The 16462-nt window shown below is 44.2% G+C and overlaps 1 protein-coding gene across 2 annotated transcripts; it reads left to right on the forward strand.

Moving 5' to 3' along the window:
- The first annotated feature begins 2130 nt into the window (after positions 1–2130).
- On the forward strand, positions 2131–16424 carry rap1gds1 (RAP1, GTP-GDP dissociation stimulator 1). Of its 2 annotated transcripts, XM_053858440.1 has the most exons (15): positions 2249–2490; positions 4809–4916; positions 5572–5694; positions 8105–8230; positions 9436–9582; positions 10375–10503; positions 10581–10706; positions 12147–12290; positions 12751–12882; positions 12956–13090; positions 13627–13752; positions 13826–13965; positions 14040–14166; positions 14241–14369; positions 14679–16424. In XM_053858440.1, exons 1-15 carry the CDS (start codon positions 2487–2489, stop codon positions 14804–14806), a joined length of 1824 nt encoding a protein of 607 aa, XP_053714415.1. In that variant the 5' UTR covers positions 2249–2486; the 3' UTR covers positions 14807–16424. The 2 variants fall into 2 exon arrangements, with proteins under 2 accessions (XP_053714414.1, XP_053714415.1); XM_053858439.1 differs by lacking the exon at positions 9436–9582 and having other exon boundaries at positions 2131–2490; positions 14679–16423.
- Positions 16425–16462: the final 38 nt, after the last annotated feature.

The following is a 16462-nucleotide window of genomic DNA, read 5'->3' on the forward strand; positions in this document are numbered from 1 at the left end:
GGAGGGAGGGAGGAAGCGGGAAGGAGAAAGGGGAGGGAGATGACTCCTCCCTCTCACAAGGTGTCTGCCATGATGTCATTGGTGTCAAGCCAAACAGCTAGTTTCACTCTCCATTTATATATATATATATATATATATATATATATATATATATATATATATATATATATATATATATATATATACTGTAGATATAAAAAAGTAAATTACGATAAATTAATTACAATATTACAATGAATTAATTACAATATTACGATTAATTAATTACAAAAATGAAGTTGTTATATACTCATATCACAAATTCTCTCATGAACTAGCTTAATTTTTTAAATATAAATAATATATATATTATTATTTATATTTAAAAATTAATCTATGCATATATATATATAGATAGATAGATAGATAGATAGATAGATAGATAGATAGATATAGATATATATATGAAATGATAATTCCGAATGATGAATGGGAGATTATGCAGGTTCTGTTCGCGAGGCTTCTACAAGATATGTTTGTCTGATTTAATAAGGGCAATATTTTGTTTCATCATCCATCTCTAGCCTGACATCGGCAGACCACAACCTTCACCAGGACTCTGAACCAAATTTAAACCCAATTGTAGTGACTCAGTTATTTTGAAGCTTTCAACATCAAATTATGGCTTAACCAAGTGGGGTCCAGCCAAATGTCCCCACAAAGTCACACGGTCCTCACAAGGATAGTGTCTTGTCAAGAATTGGTCCCCACAAAGTAGGATAAAGAAGCGCCTCCCCACTCACACACAGAGTAACTCAGCTTAATGACAGGTCTAAAACTGTGATGTGCACTGACCCTTTCATACCCTGAAATTACCGGGTTGACCATCTTATCTGCATCCATCACTCCCATTCATTACAGTGTCAGTACCTCTGAAGCCGCTGTGATCCATCATGTGGACATTTCTAATGCTGGCGCCAATGTTACCATCACACAGGTTTCATTGTCACATCCGCGACTTGTGGCATCACCACTGGTCATACAGAAAGTCCATGATGTTTCCATTCATTTTATCAGTAAACAGCTCAAACAGTTGATGCATCCTACGGAGACACTTTGGTGCCATCCCGCATGCTATGCACATACTACTAACTATGAGGACTACAAAAGAACAACTGACATAGCGCGTGAGGTTTTCGAATTGAAAAAAAAAATCAAACTTGTTTTAACAGTGCGATCACCGGAAGCGCCAATGACGTCGTTTTAAAAGCCTCAAATGTTGCTCTGCTGCCATCTGCCACTCAAATGTGGTACTAATCTGAGATCTCGAGAAGAATCTTTTGGGAATTTGCTTAATATTTTAATTTAGAAACAATGAGCTTTCCTTCAAAGAAGTAGTTAAAAATTGAAGTTAGTGTGTATGATCATTTCCATCCCCCCATTTTCCTGCCCGCACTAGGTCATGGGGGCAGCAGTGGAAGTAAAGAGGCGGAGGATCCCCTCCTGCAGCTGGTCTGATGGAGGCGTTCATCGATCATGAGATTATAATCTGCATGGCCCAGGGACAAGAAGGAGAGATAGCTCGGCCCTGGTCGAGCATGAGTAGAATACCTCACCAGACAGGCCTCCAGGATCATCCTGACAAGATGCTGGAGCCGCCTCAAATGCCTTCTCTCGACATGGAGGAGCAATGGTTCCACCAGAGTCACGTGTACATTGCTGGTAATAACTCATTTACAATAATTCGACTTCACAACGACTGTTCTTGATAATCGGTTTAGTTCTTAATTTGATGTCTGGGTACAGCTAGAGTCTTCGCTTTGGTGACCTCAACACAGCTTTTTACAGATGACGACTTACTATGAAGCTTCTGGTCTTTCATGTTTTCTATGTTTTAAATTTACATAATGCATTCAGAATTTCAAATTGAACACTATAATGACTCAGGCGAGCAAGGTGAATAAATAATACACCCCCTTGTGTCAATATAATGACATACATTTGTATAAAATGAATTTCAATGATTATCTAGGTAGCAATAACAAAACAAATGTCAATGTTAAATTTGTCTGCCTTAGTTTGAAATTAATAATAAAGCTATTGGGAGTGTTTTATTTTGAAAGGTCAAACAGGAACTGTTGGCAACCTCGGGCTTGACTGCTCTTGGCATGTCAGTGTGTTCAGAGAAGCTCCAGGCTGCGGGTCTCGACTGACCGTGTAGAGATGAGCAGAAGTCGAACGTGTTGACCCGGTAGTTTCTCCCGGTTCACGGGTCGCTCTACTCGAACACTCACACCCCCCGCGGGACTGACCGAGGCGTCCGCAGGTTGCCGCCGCTACGCCCGCTAGCCTCCCCGCGTCCAGCTAGCTGGCTAATCCCGGCTCTTCCTGACACCGCGCATCTGAACTGCGGCGGCTCGACCGTGGGACGTGTGGCTGCCACGACTCGCTGCCCGGCTGCTGTGGACGCTTCCTCGACCCTTTTTCTGGAGCACCACCCTGCTGAGATGGGTGAGTGAGGCAGCGAGCTAACCAGCTCGGCTAGTCATCGCCCTTAACGCGAATCATTCAGGATTGTACATTCATTGATTTTAATGGAGTAAACATTCGCGATTCACTTCACGCTGCATTTTCTGAGGAAGGATTTTCATTTTTATTTCTATGAAAGCTTGCCGAGTGTCGGCGAGGGCGGGGTGCTTCCTCCCCCATCTACAGTCGCCGTCTGTTTCCTCCCTTTAAAAAACTACTTTTCCTTGTAGAAATGCCCGTTCGTGACCTAAAGAAGGCCTTTTTCATTCATTCTTCCGACGGTGCAAGCTGACTGGAGGTGGATGCTCCTCTGTAATGGCAGTAGCCTTGGAGATGGCAGCCACTCCTCCAGCCGTACAGATGTTATGCAATCGAATTTTCTCATCTTCCTCTCTGCTCAGTCCAGATGTGAGGTGCCTTGTGGTCGCCACTGTAGATGTAAACACCTGCTGTTGTACACCTAGTGAGACCCATCTGAACATTTTGCGGTAAAATCTGAAGAATTGAATACTGTACTGTAGGTCCAAGCCTCATAAGGTTGATAGCACATGGATCGACTCGCAGACCTGCAGACAGATGGACGTGTGGGTTGTGCAGCACATTAGTAATAACCAGGTCACTGCTGCTGCGTCCGACCCTCTTATGCAATGCTCTACCTGCTTGGTAAGCTAGAAGATGATGCCACATCCTCGAACACGATATTAGATGCTCTGTGATTGATTACTCTCTATAAAGGCTGCCCCTATTAGCACAAGTGCCTGTATTGACAGCGATGAAGGCGGGACGCATCGCCTACGTCAGGCGTCGCTCTGACTTGAATTGAACATTCAAGCAGCTTGCTGAGTTGGCACTGGTGCCTGGTGATTTAGCACCGTTGTGTATGAGTTATGCCTGTCTCCCAGTCAAGCTGACCAGGACAGAGACTCTCTGTGTCTTTGTTGCTTTGTTCCACCACAGAAAGTATTTAAAGACGCGTCTCCTGATCAAGTGAGTTCTCTCCTTAACGAAAATACAGATCTGTGACGTCAGGACTTGAGTTGCTGAGTTAATGGAAGACGTCATCAAAATACGGTGTGAGTGACTCACACCCAACTGCAGAAGAGCCAAAGAGTTCAGTTAGTTATTAGTTTGTCTGAATGAATGAATGAATCTACTTTTAGTGTAACCAATGGTGTAGTTACTGGACCAATGAAAGTAACTTTCTGTCACGTTGCCGATGAATTTGGTTTTAAGAATTTAAGAATTTTAGATCCGATTTGCTTCACTGTCTCCCCAGTCACATATTATTTTTTAGTCTGACTCAAATACATTCCGACATCGTCTCTTTTGTTAGTCAGCCTCCTAGAGCTACTCCGGTCTCTGCAGCAGAGTCTGTCTACACAGAGGTTTTCCTAATGAGCTATTCAAACGTTTATGTGGGCAGCCTGCACATCCCATATGCTGTGTTGCGTCAAAAAAGATTCCATCGAGAAGCTCTTTATCTGATCAAATTGGTGGAGAAAACAAAACTGTATCATCATGGATCCAATTGGGAGCCGTGTCGGGTGTGATCATGCACTGTGCAGAAAATGAAACTGCCATTCTCCAGCTGTGACCACTGGGAGTCCAGACAGAAATGGAGCTGACTGTTCCTTCATTCACACATCATCGTGTGTCTCTCCTCCTCTGCTTGAGGCGTCGTCGTCATGGAGGAGAGAATATTCTTGATAGCGGGGTTTTGGCATGATGTGCGGAATACAAACACATTTTCAAATGATCTTCGACTGGATGAGCATTAGCTGTTCAAATTTCAAAGTGTTGGTCAAACTAGTTTGGATTTCGGTTAACTCTGGGTTCATGGATGTGATAAAGGAAGACATGATGAAGATAGGTGTGATGCTGTGGCAACAGAGAATGTTAACTCCTGATGTTGAGGAGGCGAAGAATATCATGTACATGATGAATGTGTGTAACAAAACTGACAAATGGCTAAACTGACCCCATCTTCCTCACTCTAGCGCTAGAGTACGGGGTTTCGAATGCATGTGACTGCATGAATACTTTATCCCTAGGTATGACTGTGCGTGACAACCATATATCTTTGAGTGGAGACCCTCTCACCCCCAAGTAGCTGATTTTGGCCCTGGTCTCCATTTGAGTAGTTAAAAAGTAATGAATTAGTATTTCAAATGGCCGGATGACTTTTTGAAGACGATCCAACATCAGCGTTATTTGTATTGATTTTAGTCCAGACTTGACAAGGGTTTGCTCTTTCGTTCACTTTATTAGATTGAGCTCCTGAAAACTGCTTCTTGTTCCAGATAATTTGAGTGACGCGCTGGCGAAGCTGAAGCTGGTGTCCAAAGACAGCGCGGCTGACAGCGTGGAGAGTTGCCTGGACTGTCTGCTGAAGGCCCTGACCAGCAACAGTGAGTATGCCCTTTTCAAAGCCAAAGTGGTTGGGTTTTAGTGGATTTACTGTCAAGATATTTTCAGATGATATCAGTCATCATGTCCTTCATCCACAGATGAGCTCGCTTTCTTATGTAGGGCTTCTGCAGCCGGTGTTCGCTGCTGTCAGAACAGACCCTCACACATTTACGTGGGCTTGACACAGCAGACGGGAGGCTCATCCTCATTCCTTTTCAATTATGCTGTAATTCCTACCGTGCATTTTCATTTAATCAGTTCAATTTTTATCATCTATTTGAAGTCTCGCCTTTCATGTTAATTAGAACGGCAATGATAGACTCTGTTGCTGCGTCTGCATCACTGCGACCGAGTCCATTCCTGAGAACCCACTTAGAGTTGTTTTCTTCTGCTTTGATGTTTGATCCGGAATGATCTGGAACTGTTTTTTTGACCACTCGATCATGTAATGACCTAAAACACATACACAGACAGTCAACTAAACATAACATTTAGCTTCTGACTGAGTGTATTTCACTGCATTCTATTTAATCGGCTTCCTGCAGTATGTTTGCTGTATAATCGAGTGTAGAATTGAAGTAGATTTTTCCACTGCCTCCTAATTCAGGTAGTGGTTCTCTGAATTTTTATGACACTGGGTTCCTGTACTTGCAGATGCTGAAGCCAGTATGAAGATCCAGGAGATGGGTGTCCTTCCTCAACTTCCTAATCTTCTGAACCCCCAGTCTTCATGCACTCCAAAAGTCGCCAATATTGTTGCTGAGCTCGCCAAAAATGGTGAGTGTTATTTTGTCCATGTCAATATTGTCCTGACTTCTCTCCATGGCACTGACACATTCAGTTGACTAAGCCGTTCAGGGGTCTAGCAACACAGGTGTCTCCCTTTTCTGCTGCCCCATTCACTCAGCCCAAGGTTGCCCTGCAGGGATGACCAGGTCCCTATCAGACAGAACACGAGCGGCTTTGTGGTTGGTAGAATCTTGTTGCTGTAGAGACATGACAGTAACCACTTCGGTGCTTTCAGCGACTGCTCTGGTTGCCACCGCAGGTAGCCAATAAAGAGTCATAAAGACGAGGCCGCAGAGCAAACCTGCCATCATCACAGTCCATCTGCTGTCCCTCACAAAATGTTGTGCAAGTGCTTTCACCATTTCATCCTTGCTGCTCCAGTTGCTAAGAGATTTTTTTTTACTTTTTGTGGTGATGTATTGACTATATGACTATTTTGGTTGCATGCCAATCTCCATGCCACGCCATCCCCTTAGTGCATATCGTGAACGCGGGTTCATGTTTCACCGTAGTTGTCCTGCTATATGAAGTAGAAGTAATATATTTTAGTACATCTGAGACTACATGTTTATGAGTTTACGGGGTACCCCAACTATTGAGACTTGGTGGTCTCTGTAAAGAAGATGTACTCTACTCAGTGTAACGAACAGTTAGTTTATTGAGAATCTGTAATAAACCGTTGTGTAAGGACATGATGTTGATGTTGTGACATGAAAGACTAGCCATGTTTCAGTGCAGAGATAGATCTGGATAATAAATGGGCTTTCTTTTCCCAGCAGTTTGATAATGATCACTCCCAGCTGTTGGCAGAACTTGGCACCAGGCTGCCGCCATTTATCTGTGGCTCCTTCCGGAAATGCGTCTTTGGTTGCTGAAGACTGCTCTCTCTTAGTCAGGCACTTGCATTGTAAAAGAGGGGAAACATTCCTGTACTCCTTTTGTACCACTTATTGAGCTTCAAATATTATTAAAAACACACAATCTTTCTATTAGTATGGTCACTGAAATTCAAAGGCTAATTGTCTTTACTCGTGGTGTGTTTCTTTTTGTCTAATGGTCTTTCTGCTGAGACAGATGGACTTCTTTGGAGTTTATACTCTGTATGTAGATAATTGTAAATTATAATTTCTAAATTAAAATAAACTGCAAGTCATCCATTATGGAGTATTGTTCCATGTTGTGTAAACAAATAAAGCAAATTAATTTATACACTGTATTTGGGGTGGGAAAAATCTATTCATGGATTTATTGCAGTTTTTTTGTGATTATATTAAATATTGATATTTTCCCCTAGAGTCTATATTATTTCTTATTATTATTCACCTTTTGACAGGCCGCAATGACGAAATGTCATAACCCTTTCTTGTTGTGAGCCGAGCACCGGCACTTGATTATTAGATTTACTAGGTTATTATTTGAGGTTTTGTTTTCAAACCGTGATCAAACAAGAACTTGAATCAAACGTTTACCAAGGTCTCGTTGCATGGTCCACGTAGCAGATGCTAACACACTTAGCACGACCAACTCTAAGCCACTGTAGATGCTGGATTTACACCATCATTGAGTTTGCATCTGGTGTTAAGGAGGTCAAAGATGTCATGTACGTCCATCATGACCTCCTTAACACCAGGGTGGTTTTGGAATGCGGAACTGCGGTGAAATTAGTTGGATCTTGTTTTTGTGACCCAGCTTCCACAGCGTTTTCTTGTGCTGCGTCTGATGTAGCCTCTCCATCAGTAAAACAAATTAACCCCAAAATTTCACAGACAGAAGGTGTTCTTTCATCTTGTTATTGCACATAAATGGCTTCATGCATTGATAACAAGTAAGTAATACTTTATACTGAATGTGTTTTTTTTTTTTGCTAATACATTTTCAAGTCAAGTCTAAGGGACAGAAAATGTACCACAGTCGACTGCATGATGTTTATCTGAAGGCACTAATCATTGGCGCTTTGCTACTTCTGTCCTGGGCTAACTCTCCCATACTCCCTCGAGCCTCCCCCTCCACAAGGTCGCCCCACTAGACTTACCAGCTGATCATGAGTGTGATGAGTTCCTATACTGTGATGGGGGGTGAAATGCGGGAATTGGTCCAAGTGCCGGTAGAAGCACAGCTGTCCCACTCTGCTTTGGCAAGTGATCAAACTGATGTCAGTGCTTTTATCTACAAGTTACATCAACGGTGAATAGAAAGTTTCGAGGTGAGGTCGTCTTTGTCCAGCATTTTAATGACAACCTGTCATGGTTGTTTCAATGAATCATCTTGGATTGACAAAATGAGATCTGTATTTTGATAGCAGTGATGCCACTCCATTTATAGCTACCCATTACAATCGTAAAGTCACTTCTTTGTGCACTTTGAAACGCTGTCGACTCACATGCTTGCTCCTCTCTAGAGTTCATGCGGAGCCCCTGTGTGGACGCTGGCCTCATCCCTCCTCTCGTTCAGCTGCTGAACTCCAGCGACCAGGAGGTTCTGCTGCAGACCGGCCGCGCTCTTGGCAACATCTGTTACGACAGTCGTAAGTAGCCAGCTGACGTTGCGTTTGAACGCTGAATCCCTCCGGAGGCACAGAACATAAGACGATAAATGAATGATGTCGCAGCTTTTTAGATTTGCTGTGGTGCTGAAGTGCGTATCCCAGTCTATCCAGGTTTGTATCGGGGGAAATGAATGTCCTGCTCCGTTCATTTCTTGAGCTTTGACTGATGTTTGGAGAGAAGCTGCAACACTCGCAACACTCAAAGTGACTGAAGTGGGCTTATTGAGAAATTGAGAGGATGCATGAATTTGATGTTGTATGTAAAGAGTTGATTTTACATGTTGTGTCCACCTCTCAAGCTGCAGTTTTAACGGTGGTATTAGCATAACCATTAAATTCTATCCAGCACTGTGGCAAGGAAGAGAGCTTTAATCATCAAATGCACGAAGCGAGGGAGGGGTCCTCAGATCGACCTCAAATGAAGGCAGCTGAGCGCCAGCCAAATGTTGCTCTGTCAGTCTGCTCTATGGTAGCTTCCATCGCAGCTGTCACTTTTGGCACATAACTTAATCTGCTGGTGCGGAATCGGGGGATGAAACATTTGTTTGAGTAGGTGCAGGTGTGGCCTGAGTGGGATCTCCCCACCCCACATCCCCACCCACTGTTGAGAGAGTGTATGTGAACTGCTCGATTGCGCTGCTCACGAATATGTAGAAGATATTTGGGTGATTCCCTTTTAGTTGTGTAGACTAGCTAGTGCATTATATAAATGTAAGAAGAGGGTTAGATATGGAAGGAAATGCATGGCTGGCCATTGAAAGGAGAGACCCGAACAATGCAGCTGTTGTGTGGCCAGACTTTGTTGAAGGTTTAAGAATGTAGGCCTCATGGTCAAGATCAGCAGCACATGTTGATGCCTCCTGTCACCACGCTGTGGAGGTCGGGCCTTCGGGAGACGGAGCTAGCTGGAGAACGCCAGGATTAATCTTCTAAAAGTCATATGTGGACATGGAGGTCAGAGTGTGATTCCAATGGAACCATGCAATCTGCTACATTTAATCTTCCAGCTAAGCACAAGCCTGTCAATACAAGCAAGTCTCCTCAATGCATTTCTGTGTGTTTTCGATAGACGTAGTGTCTTCCGGCAGGTCTACTTCCGTAAATCGCCTTCCGTCGCTGGTATTGCTTCTCCTTTTGTCTCTTGTTATGTGGTTGATTTGTGTCATGGCCTCTTTGTTTTGCAGATGAGGGCAGGAGTGCAGTTGACCTGGCAGGAGGGGCTCAGATAGTAGCTGAACACATTAAAACCCTCTACCAAAATACTGAGCCGGGAAATGAGAAGCTCTTGACTGTCTTTTGTGGCATGCTGATGAACTATAGCAATGATAATGGTAATGACCATCATCCCCTGAGAACATCTGTTGACTAATCTGATCACTAATCAGACACGCAGATCATGTGACTCTATTATTACACTTATTCAATTAAGAACTGATGGTTTTCCTCATCCGTCTCTGCTTCTCTGACTCTGTTTCCTTTTCAAAGATGGTATTTGTTCCATCCTGTATCATCACTCTGTGGTCCTGTCAGACCTGTGTTGCTCCTCTTCTAGAGCCAGTGAACATGAAATCATGCTGTACAACGTATTTCTATATTACAGTTTAGTTTCGGGGCAAATTATATGTGTACAAATATTTCTATTGTCATTTCTATTGTACTGTGTGTTAGGATCTCAGTTTTAAATTCCTCTACATCTATCATCAACAATTTGTGTTTGTAAGCCATCTCTCTCACTGGAACACAAATTTTAAACACATGCACTTTGTTATTCAATATTCCCCTGAATGATTTGTGTGTTACAACCCATGTTTTCGTTTTTGTGAATCTGTCCCCAGTCATTTTCTGTGGTGTCTTTAGGCGAAAGTGTGACCTGTTTAGCGCAGTTATTATGAGGTGTGACAGACTGGGACCTCCTGCCAAGGTGTCTCCTGGCACACACTCCTTTGACCGGCAGCTTGGGCGTTCTAGGGAATTTTCTGTGGCTTTTGGGCTTCTATCTGAACTATACTAACACTTGATTGTATTTTATCTGGGGAACCAAAATTTTTGACATTGGTTTGCTGGCACAGGTGTCCACATACTGTATGTGTGAAGCTAAGAAACAATCTTTTTGCCTACTTCAGATTCCCTTCAGGCACAGCTGATCAACATGGGTGTGATTCCCACCCTGGTCAAGCTTCTGGGCATCCACTCCCACAACACGGCCCTGACGGAAATGTGTCTTATCGCCTTTGGGAACCTGGCGGAGCTCGGTGAGTGTCGACCCGAGGCGTTTCAGGTTCCCTGTCAACTTTGCAGTGCTTAAAAAAGTCTCTTGTTTTGCTCCCAGAGTCCAGCAAAGAACAATTCGCTTCCACCAACATTGCTGAGGAGTTGGTGCGTCTTTTCCAAAAGCAAACGGAGCATGAGAAGAAGGAAATGATTTTCGAGGTTCTGGCTCCTCTCGCAGAGAACGGTGATTGTAGTTTTGATGATTTTTGTCAGTGTCAGTGCACATATTTAGTTGTTAAAGATGCATATTTAGTGCAATAATTTCACTGCTTCATCTTCAGCACCACTAGTGTTCCATTGAAATTTAAGTTGCATTTTAATACACCGAGAACATCTGTGAGAGTGTTCAGGGACATTTCTATTGAATTCATTTGTCTTCCTTCATGATCACTCCTCTCTCTTTGCTCCGTTCTCTGTCTGCTACTCCCCGGGTGTTGACAGTAATAGATGAAGAAAACATGGACCATATTTGTAATAAAACCATGGTCTGACTGATCTGGGATGTTCCGATTTGAAATGCACCAACCGTCAAGTCATTCTATTGGCAGCTCTGTCTCGGCAGACATTGTGAGTGTGTTAGTGTTTGCACAGATAGCATCTTACCGACTGTTGTTATCACCATTCCAGGCACACTGGGTTCTCCCACTCTGTCAGTCTCCAGGACAACGTCCTACTTAGCTCTCCTCCAGAGAGATCTCTCTCGTTTTCTCTGTTGCTCCTTAAACATCTACATTAGTCACTAGACATGTTAATCATGAAACGCTCTTTTGGGAGTCTGCGTCTGCTTTAACAGGATGTCAGGGTCACTGCTCCGACTGATGTCAGTTTTCAGATTTATCTGTGCTGATTCAGTGGGAAACATTTCACTCCTCACAGGAGGGAGCTTTGGTAGACACTATTTTCCGTGTGTCTAGTTTTCCCTTTCCGTACTAAGATCAGCACCTGCAAGTCAGATGTTTCCTTAATCATCTCCACAGTCTTCATGAGCCTGTTCAAATGTCTTGTTCATGACTCAGGGTATGATGGAGATTTACAGATGAATGGTGTTGTGTCTGGACACAGTTATCTTCTTACCCTCACCCATGGTCATAAGCCATGGATGGTGAGGGACAGTCGTAGCGCCTAGCCGCTCATAATTTATGTCAGTTGGGAGAGCAAAGGCTGGGCTCAACCACACTGTTGTTTTGGTGGTCCCACCATTCTGCTGTGCAAGCGATTTTTAAAATGACGGTTTTAGTCTTTGGATTTGTCCAATAAGCAACATGATGCTCTTGAAATATCTGTCCGTAATATTGTTCGGCAACTTCACTGAGCTAGTTTCAGAAGAGTGTGTGTTATCTGCATGCTTCTCTAGAGTTCCCTCTTTAAGACTGAAGCGGAAGATGAATAAGCATAATACCATGTTAGCTGTGAACCCCCAAATTCAAGTGGTGTTGTTGTTCTATTGTCACCATGGAAAACCTCCATTCTCCACTGTAAGGCCTCATTTTAAATTTTGTCTCCTCTTTATCCTCCTCTTTATTATAACAGTAATCTAATGTATATGACGCATTGAGCTGCTGAGCTCCTACTACTGTATATGAAGTGTGCATACACGGCCTCATGACTGTCGCTGGTCCCACAGATGCCATTAAGTTGCAGCTGGTGGAAGCAGGGCTGGTGGAGTGTCTCCTGCAGGTGGTGGCCCAGACTGTGGAAGGAGACCGAGAAGAGGACGTCACCCAACTCAAGACAGCTTCTGACCTCATGGTCCTCCTGCTGCTGGGAGGTGAACAGTCATTCAACTTATTTCTCTGTTGAGATTCATCCGGAAAACCAAGCTTTCTCTAATTTCTGGTTACAGTAGGTCAGATGAAGAGTTTCAAACGAATGCCCAACCCCGATGAATAAATCATCCTTCATATTAATATTTAAATGGAGCTGAATCGACATGCTGTTATTAAATATGCATACTTATATGGACCGCCATCTTAGACACTCTTGACACGACATCTTAACTTCTCAATCCATTCCCTGTGTTTAGAGTTTGCTTACAAAAAAATATGAAAACTTACAACCCAAATCAGCTCCCATGTGTTGCTCATTCTTACACAGTCATGCAAGCTTAGCCGCAGTCCAGTGGCCATGGTGACCCCTGTGATGACCCTCATGCATTGCACATGCTAAAATGTTTGCTCATAATGTTGAGGCTGGCTTGTGACTGGAAGCCATTTAAATGTCTCCTGCAGATGAGTCCATGCAGAAGCTCTTTGAAGGAGGCAAAGGCAGTGTCTTCCAGAGAGTCCTTTCCTGGATACCGTCGCACAATCACCAGCTCCAGCTGGCCGGAGCGCTGGCTATTGCTAATTTTGCACGCAACGGTATGCATTTGTTTCCTTCTTAGTCCATCTGTAAGGCAGTGAAGTCCTAGATGAATGTCCTGGCCAATTCCAGATGGGAACTGCATCCACATGGTGGACACTGGAATTGTGCAGAAACTTCTCGAACTGTTGGACCGACACGTGGAAGAAGGGAACGTCACCGTTCAACACGCTGCTCTCAGTGCTCTGAGGAACCTCGCCATTCCAGGTAAGATGCTGATGCTGAGAGTAGATGACCCAGCAGTTGTTAGGCCACTTGGTAGAATCCACTTATGCCAAATCCCACCCTGGATTTGAGGCATGTCACCGACTAATTCTTACTCCCTTCGTGGATAGGATCATTCCCTTAAGTCATTTTACTATTATGTTGTTATGTTTTAGTTTAGTGTCTTATGTTTTTGTTTTTCCATATTCTAATTTTAAAAGCTTTTTGTTTTGTTAGTTATCTCCTTTTAAAAATGGTATTTGATTTTACTTGGGATTTATTTTTTATTTCCCTGTTTGTCCTCTGCTCACATAATCGTGTTGATGTCACCAAATGGCATAAGTGTCACCTACTTTTTGTTTTTTATTTACCTCTTTTTAATATAGGTACCTTTGCTAAGTCCTTTTACAGCTTATTGTATATCCTTGGGCTTGTGTTATCAAGTGCTGTTAGATGCATTGTTTGTTGAAATTGTCAAAACTAAACTGTGTTTTGTTGTCGACTGGAGGGACTAATGTGCTGGTATTCTGTATTTGCAGTGGTCAACAAGTCTAAGATGCTGTCCGCAGGAGTGGTAGATGTGGTTTTGAAGTTTCTCCAGTCCGAGATGCCACCTGTTCAGTTTAAGCTGCTGGGGACGTTACGCATGCTGATTGACACACAAGGTAGAAATCCCGTTCTTTTGTTGCCACCTGTAAGCTGAATGTTTTTCACCAGTTCCTTGTGTATGATCTACAGCTGAAGCTGCCGTCCAGCTGGGAACCAACAACAAACTGGTGGAGAGGCTGGTGGAGTGGTGCGAGGCCAAAGATCATGCCGGAGTGATGGGCGAGTCCAACCGACTGCTGTCGGCTCTCATACGGCACAGCAAATCGAAGGTTGGACCCATCGCCTGCAGCGACATGCTCCTGTCTGTGCGGTCTCTATGATTTCCTGTTCATGTGCATTCCAGGAGGTCGTCCGTGCCGTCATACAAGGAAGCGGAGTCAAACACTTGGTCACTATGGCAACCAGTGAGCACATGATCATGCAGAATGAAGCGCTGGTGGCGCTGGGCCTCATCGCAACACTGGACTTGGGTATGAACCCTCACAGTTGCACTTCGCACTTTGGTGACATCCAGCATGACTCTGAGTCTGTGGTGTGCTTGCAGCTGCAGCTGAAAAAGACTTTGTGGGGTCCAACCTGGTGTCAGTGCTTCACAAGCTGCTGTCAGATGAGCGAAGTGCTCCGGAGATCAAATACAACTCCATGATTCTCATCTGTGCAGTTATGGGCTCTGGTGAGAAGCATCTCAGTGTCTTTGTGTGTCTTTGTGTTCTCTGTCGGCTGTCAGGCAGCGTGTGATTGTGGGCCTCGGCCAAGACAGCACTGGCACCGGCCCATCTCAAGGTACCCGGCAGTGCTGGCCCAGGTGGGACCAAATCAACTGCCAGGCTCCTTTCAGACCCGGCTCTGTTCTCATTGAGAGAAATGTTAGTCTCTGGTTTGCTTGTGACACGGCTCACCTGATGGAAGTCTGAGTCACAAGGGACTCCACAGTATCATCCTCTGCCTCTGACCCAAGTCTGACCGTGAGTTCTTCTTTCAGAGCCCCTTCACAAGGAAGTGCAGAACTTGGCGTTCATCGACGTGGTCTCCAAGCTGAGAGCTCACGAAAACAAGACGGTATCACACCAGGCCTCGCTGACGGAGCAGAGGCTAACTGCCCAGAGCTGAATGACTGTGTGGCCCCCACCCTCACCCACATGCCTGCCTCCTCATCGACTCCCACATCCACAACCGCACCTCCGTCCGCGCCCCTTGTGCCTCATCGTCCTGTGCCAAGGTGCCACGTCTTGTTAACTGCCAGACACATCCTCCGCCCTGCCCCCTCAGAGACAGACCCATGTGGATTCTAGAACGGATGAGGACGTTTTTATCAAAGCTCGGTGGTCTCTGATGGACCCGAGCACCACCTAGTTGCACCACCTCTTTTCTAAAAGCCATAACGATTCATTTGGTGGACGTGCAGGGTCGGGCACATCCGTCTGTCTCTAGTCACCCACTACTTGTGCATGCATCTTCTGCTACAAGTAGCAACTAGCCAACGCAATAGAGATGACACTAGTACGACCACCGCTGTGACGCCATCCACCCCAAAACCCGCCCGTGCAGTGCAGAAAAGAACAAAAAAAAACAAAAACACTTCTCGTGGTCATTTTTGATAAAGGGCAGCCATCACCGATGTGTTCCATGTAGCTTGAGTATAAATCGACTAGACTGCATGTTTATGTCCTGTCAACGGTGCCAGTGTTCCACAGCGTCATGCAAAGAAGCACCGCACCTCTTTAAACTGAAGGCCAAAACTCTTTTAATGAGTGCCAGACTTGCTCACCGTGACCTGTTTTAGGATGCACCTCTATCAAGTTCAGATACATGGATATTGAGGATTTTATTTTTTTGGTTGGAGACAATCAGGCGACACAACTTGAATTGAAACTTGCTATGAAAACCACATGCCCCTCTGGTTGAAGGGGTGACCTCAGAGAAGAGCAGCGATCTTGCGTCTCATCCTGTTTCAACAGGAGAACATGCTGCGGTCACTGTCCGGAGCGAGAGTCAGGACAGACTACAGTCAGAACAAACCTGTTGTTTACTATAAACCCTTTCTTCAACCTTGTAATTTCCTCTCCATTTTTTATGCTTTCTTTTTAACAGATTCTTTTTTCTTTCAGTATTGTGCAGAGATTTGGGTTTTGCGGATCTTTTGAGCTCTGCATTGAGGAAACCCCTTTCATCTCAAAGTATCTTTTTAGTTTTTATACAATGCCAAGATTTCAACCTTAATATTCCTCAGCCGACTTGTTGGTTTGAGTAATTCTTGTTGGGTCAACCACAGTCTTCAGCCACAACTGCACCCAAAATTGAAATTTTGCCTTGCATTGGATGAGCCATTCCTCACCAACAAAAAATTTTGTGTTGGAGGCGGAGCTCTGTGCCGAGAGGTGCACCGGGACAGGCTGTCGTTTGGGAAGTGGCCTGCACAGTGTGAGCAGAGCTGGTGGTCTGGCAAAACAATCGAGTCTACTTCACACTGGATTCTACTGCTAATTCAGCCAATCACGCGGCTCGGATTTACTGTGTTCTTTTGTCCGGCCCACTTCTCCGTCTTGTTAAAAAAAAAAGAGTGAATGGTTATTTATCAAAATTGTGGTCATCTACAGACAGTGGACATGTTTCCATAGTAACTATGTAAAGAAAACTATAAACCTAAGTGTTGTAAATGTCATGAGTTGTACATTCGAAGGATTGTAACGCAGCAGATCATTAAAGATAATAACTGATGGCCTTGTTCTTTATTCATCCTGAAGAAGGCTACTGCTGGAGTTTCAT

This window comes from Synchiropus splendidus, chromosome 3 (assembly GCF_027744825.2).
Source record: "Synchiropus splendidus isolate RoL2022-P1 chromosome 3, RoL_Sspl_1.0, whole genome shotgun sequence".
In the NCBI taxonomy this organism is placed as follows: Eukaryota; Metazoa; Chordata; class Actinopteri; order Syngnathiformes; family Callionymidae; genus Synchiropus; species Synchiropus splendidus.

Excerpts from the sequence above, each read along its gene's own strand:
- rap1gds1 (XM_053858440.1), top strand. Across the intron at positions 10,504-10,580 it reads TGGGAACCTGGCGGAGCTCG|AGTCCAGCAAAGAACAATTC; the intron begins GTGAGTGTCGAC and ends TTTTGCTCCCAG. Across the intron at positions 13,091-13,626 it reads GAGGAACCTCGCCATTCCAG|TGGTCAACAAGTCTAAGATG; the intron begins GTAAGATGCTGA and ends CTGTATTTGCAG.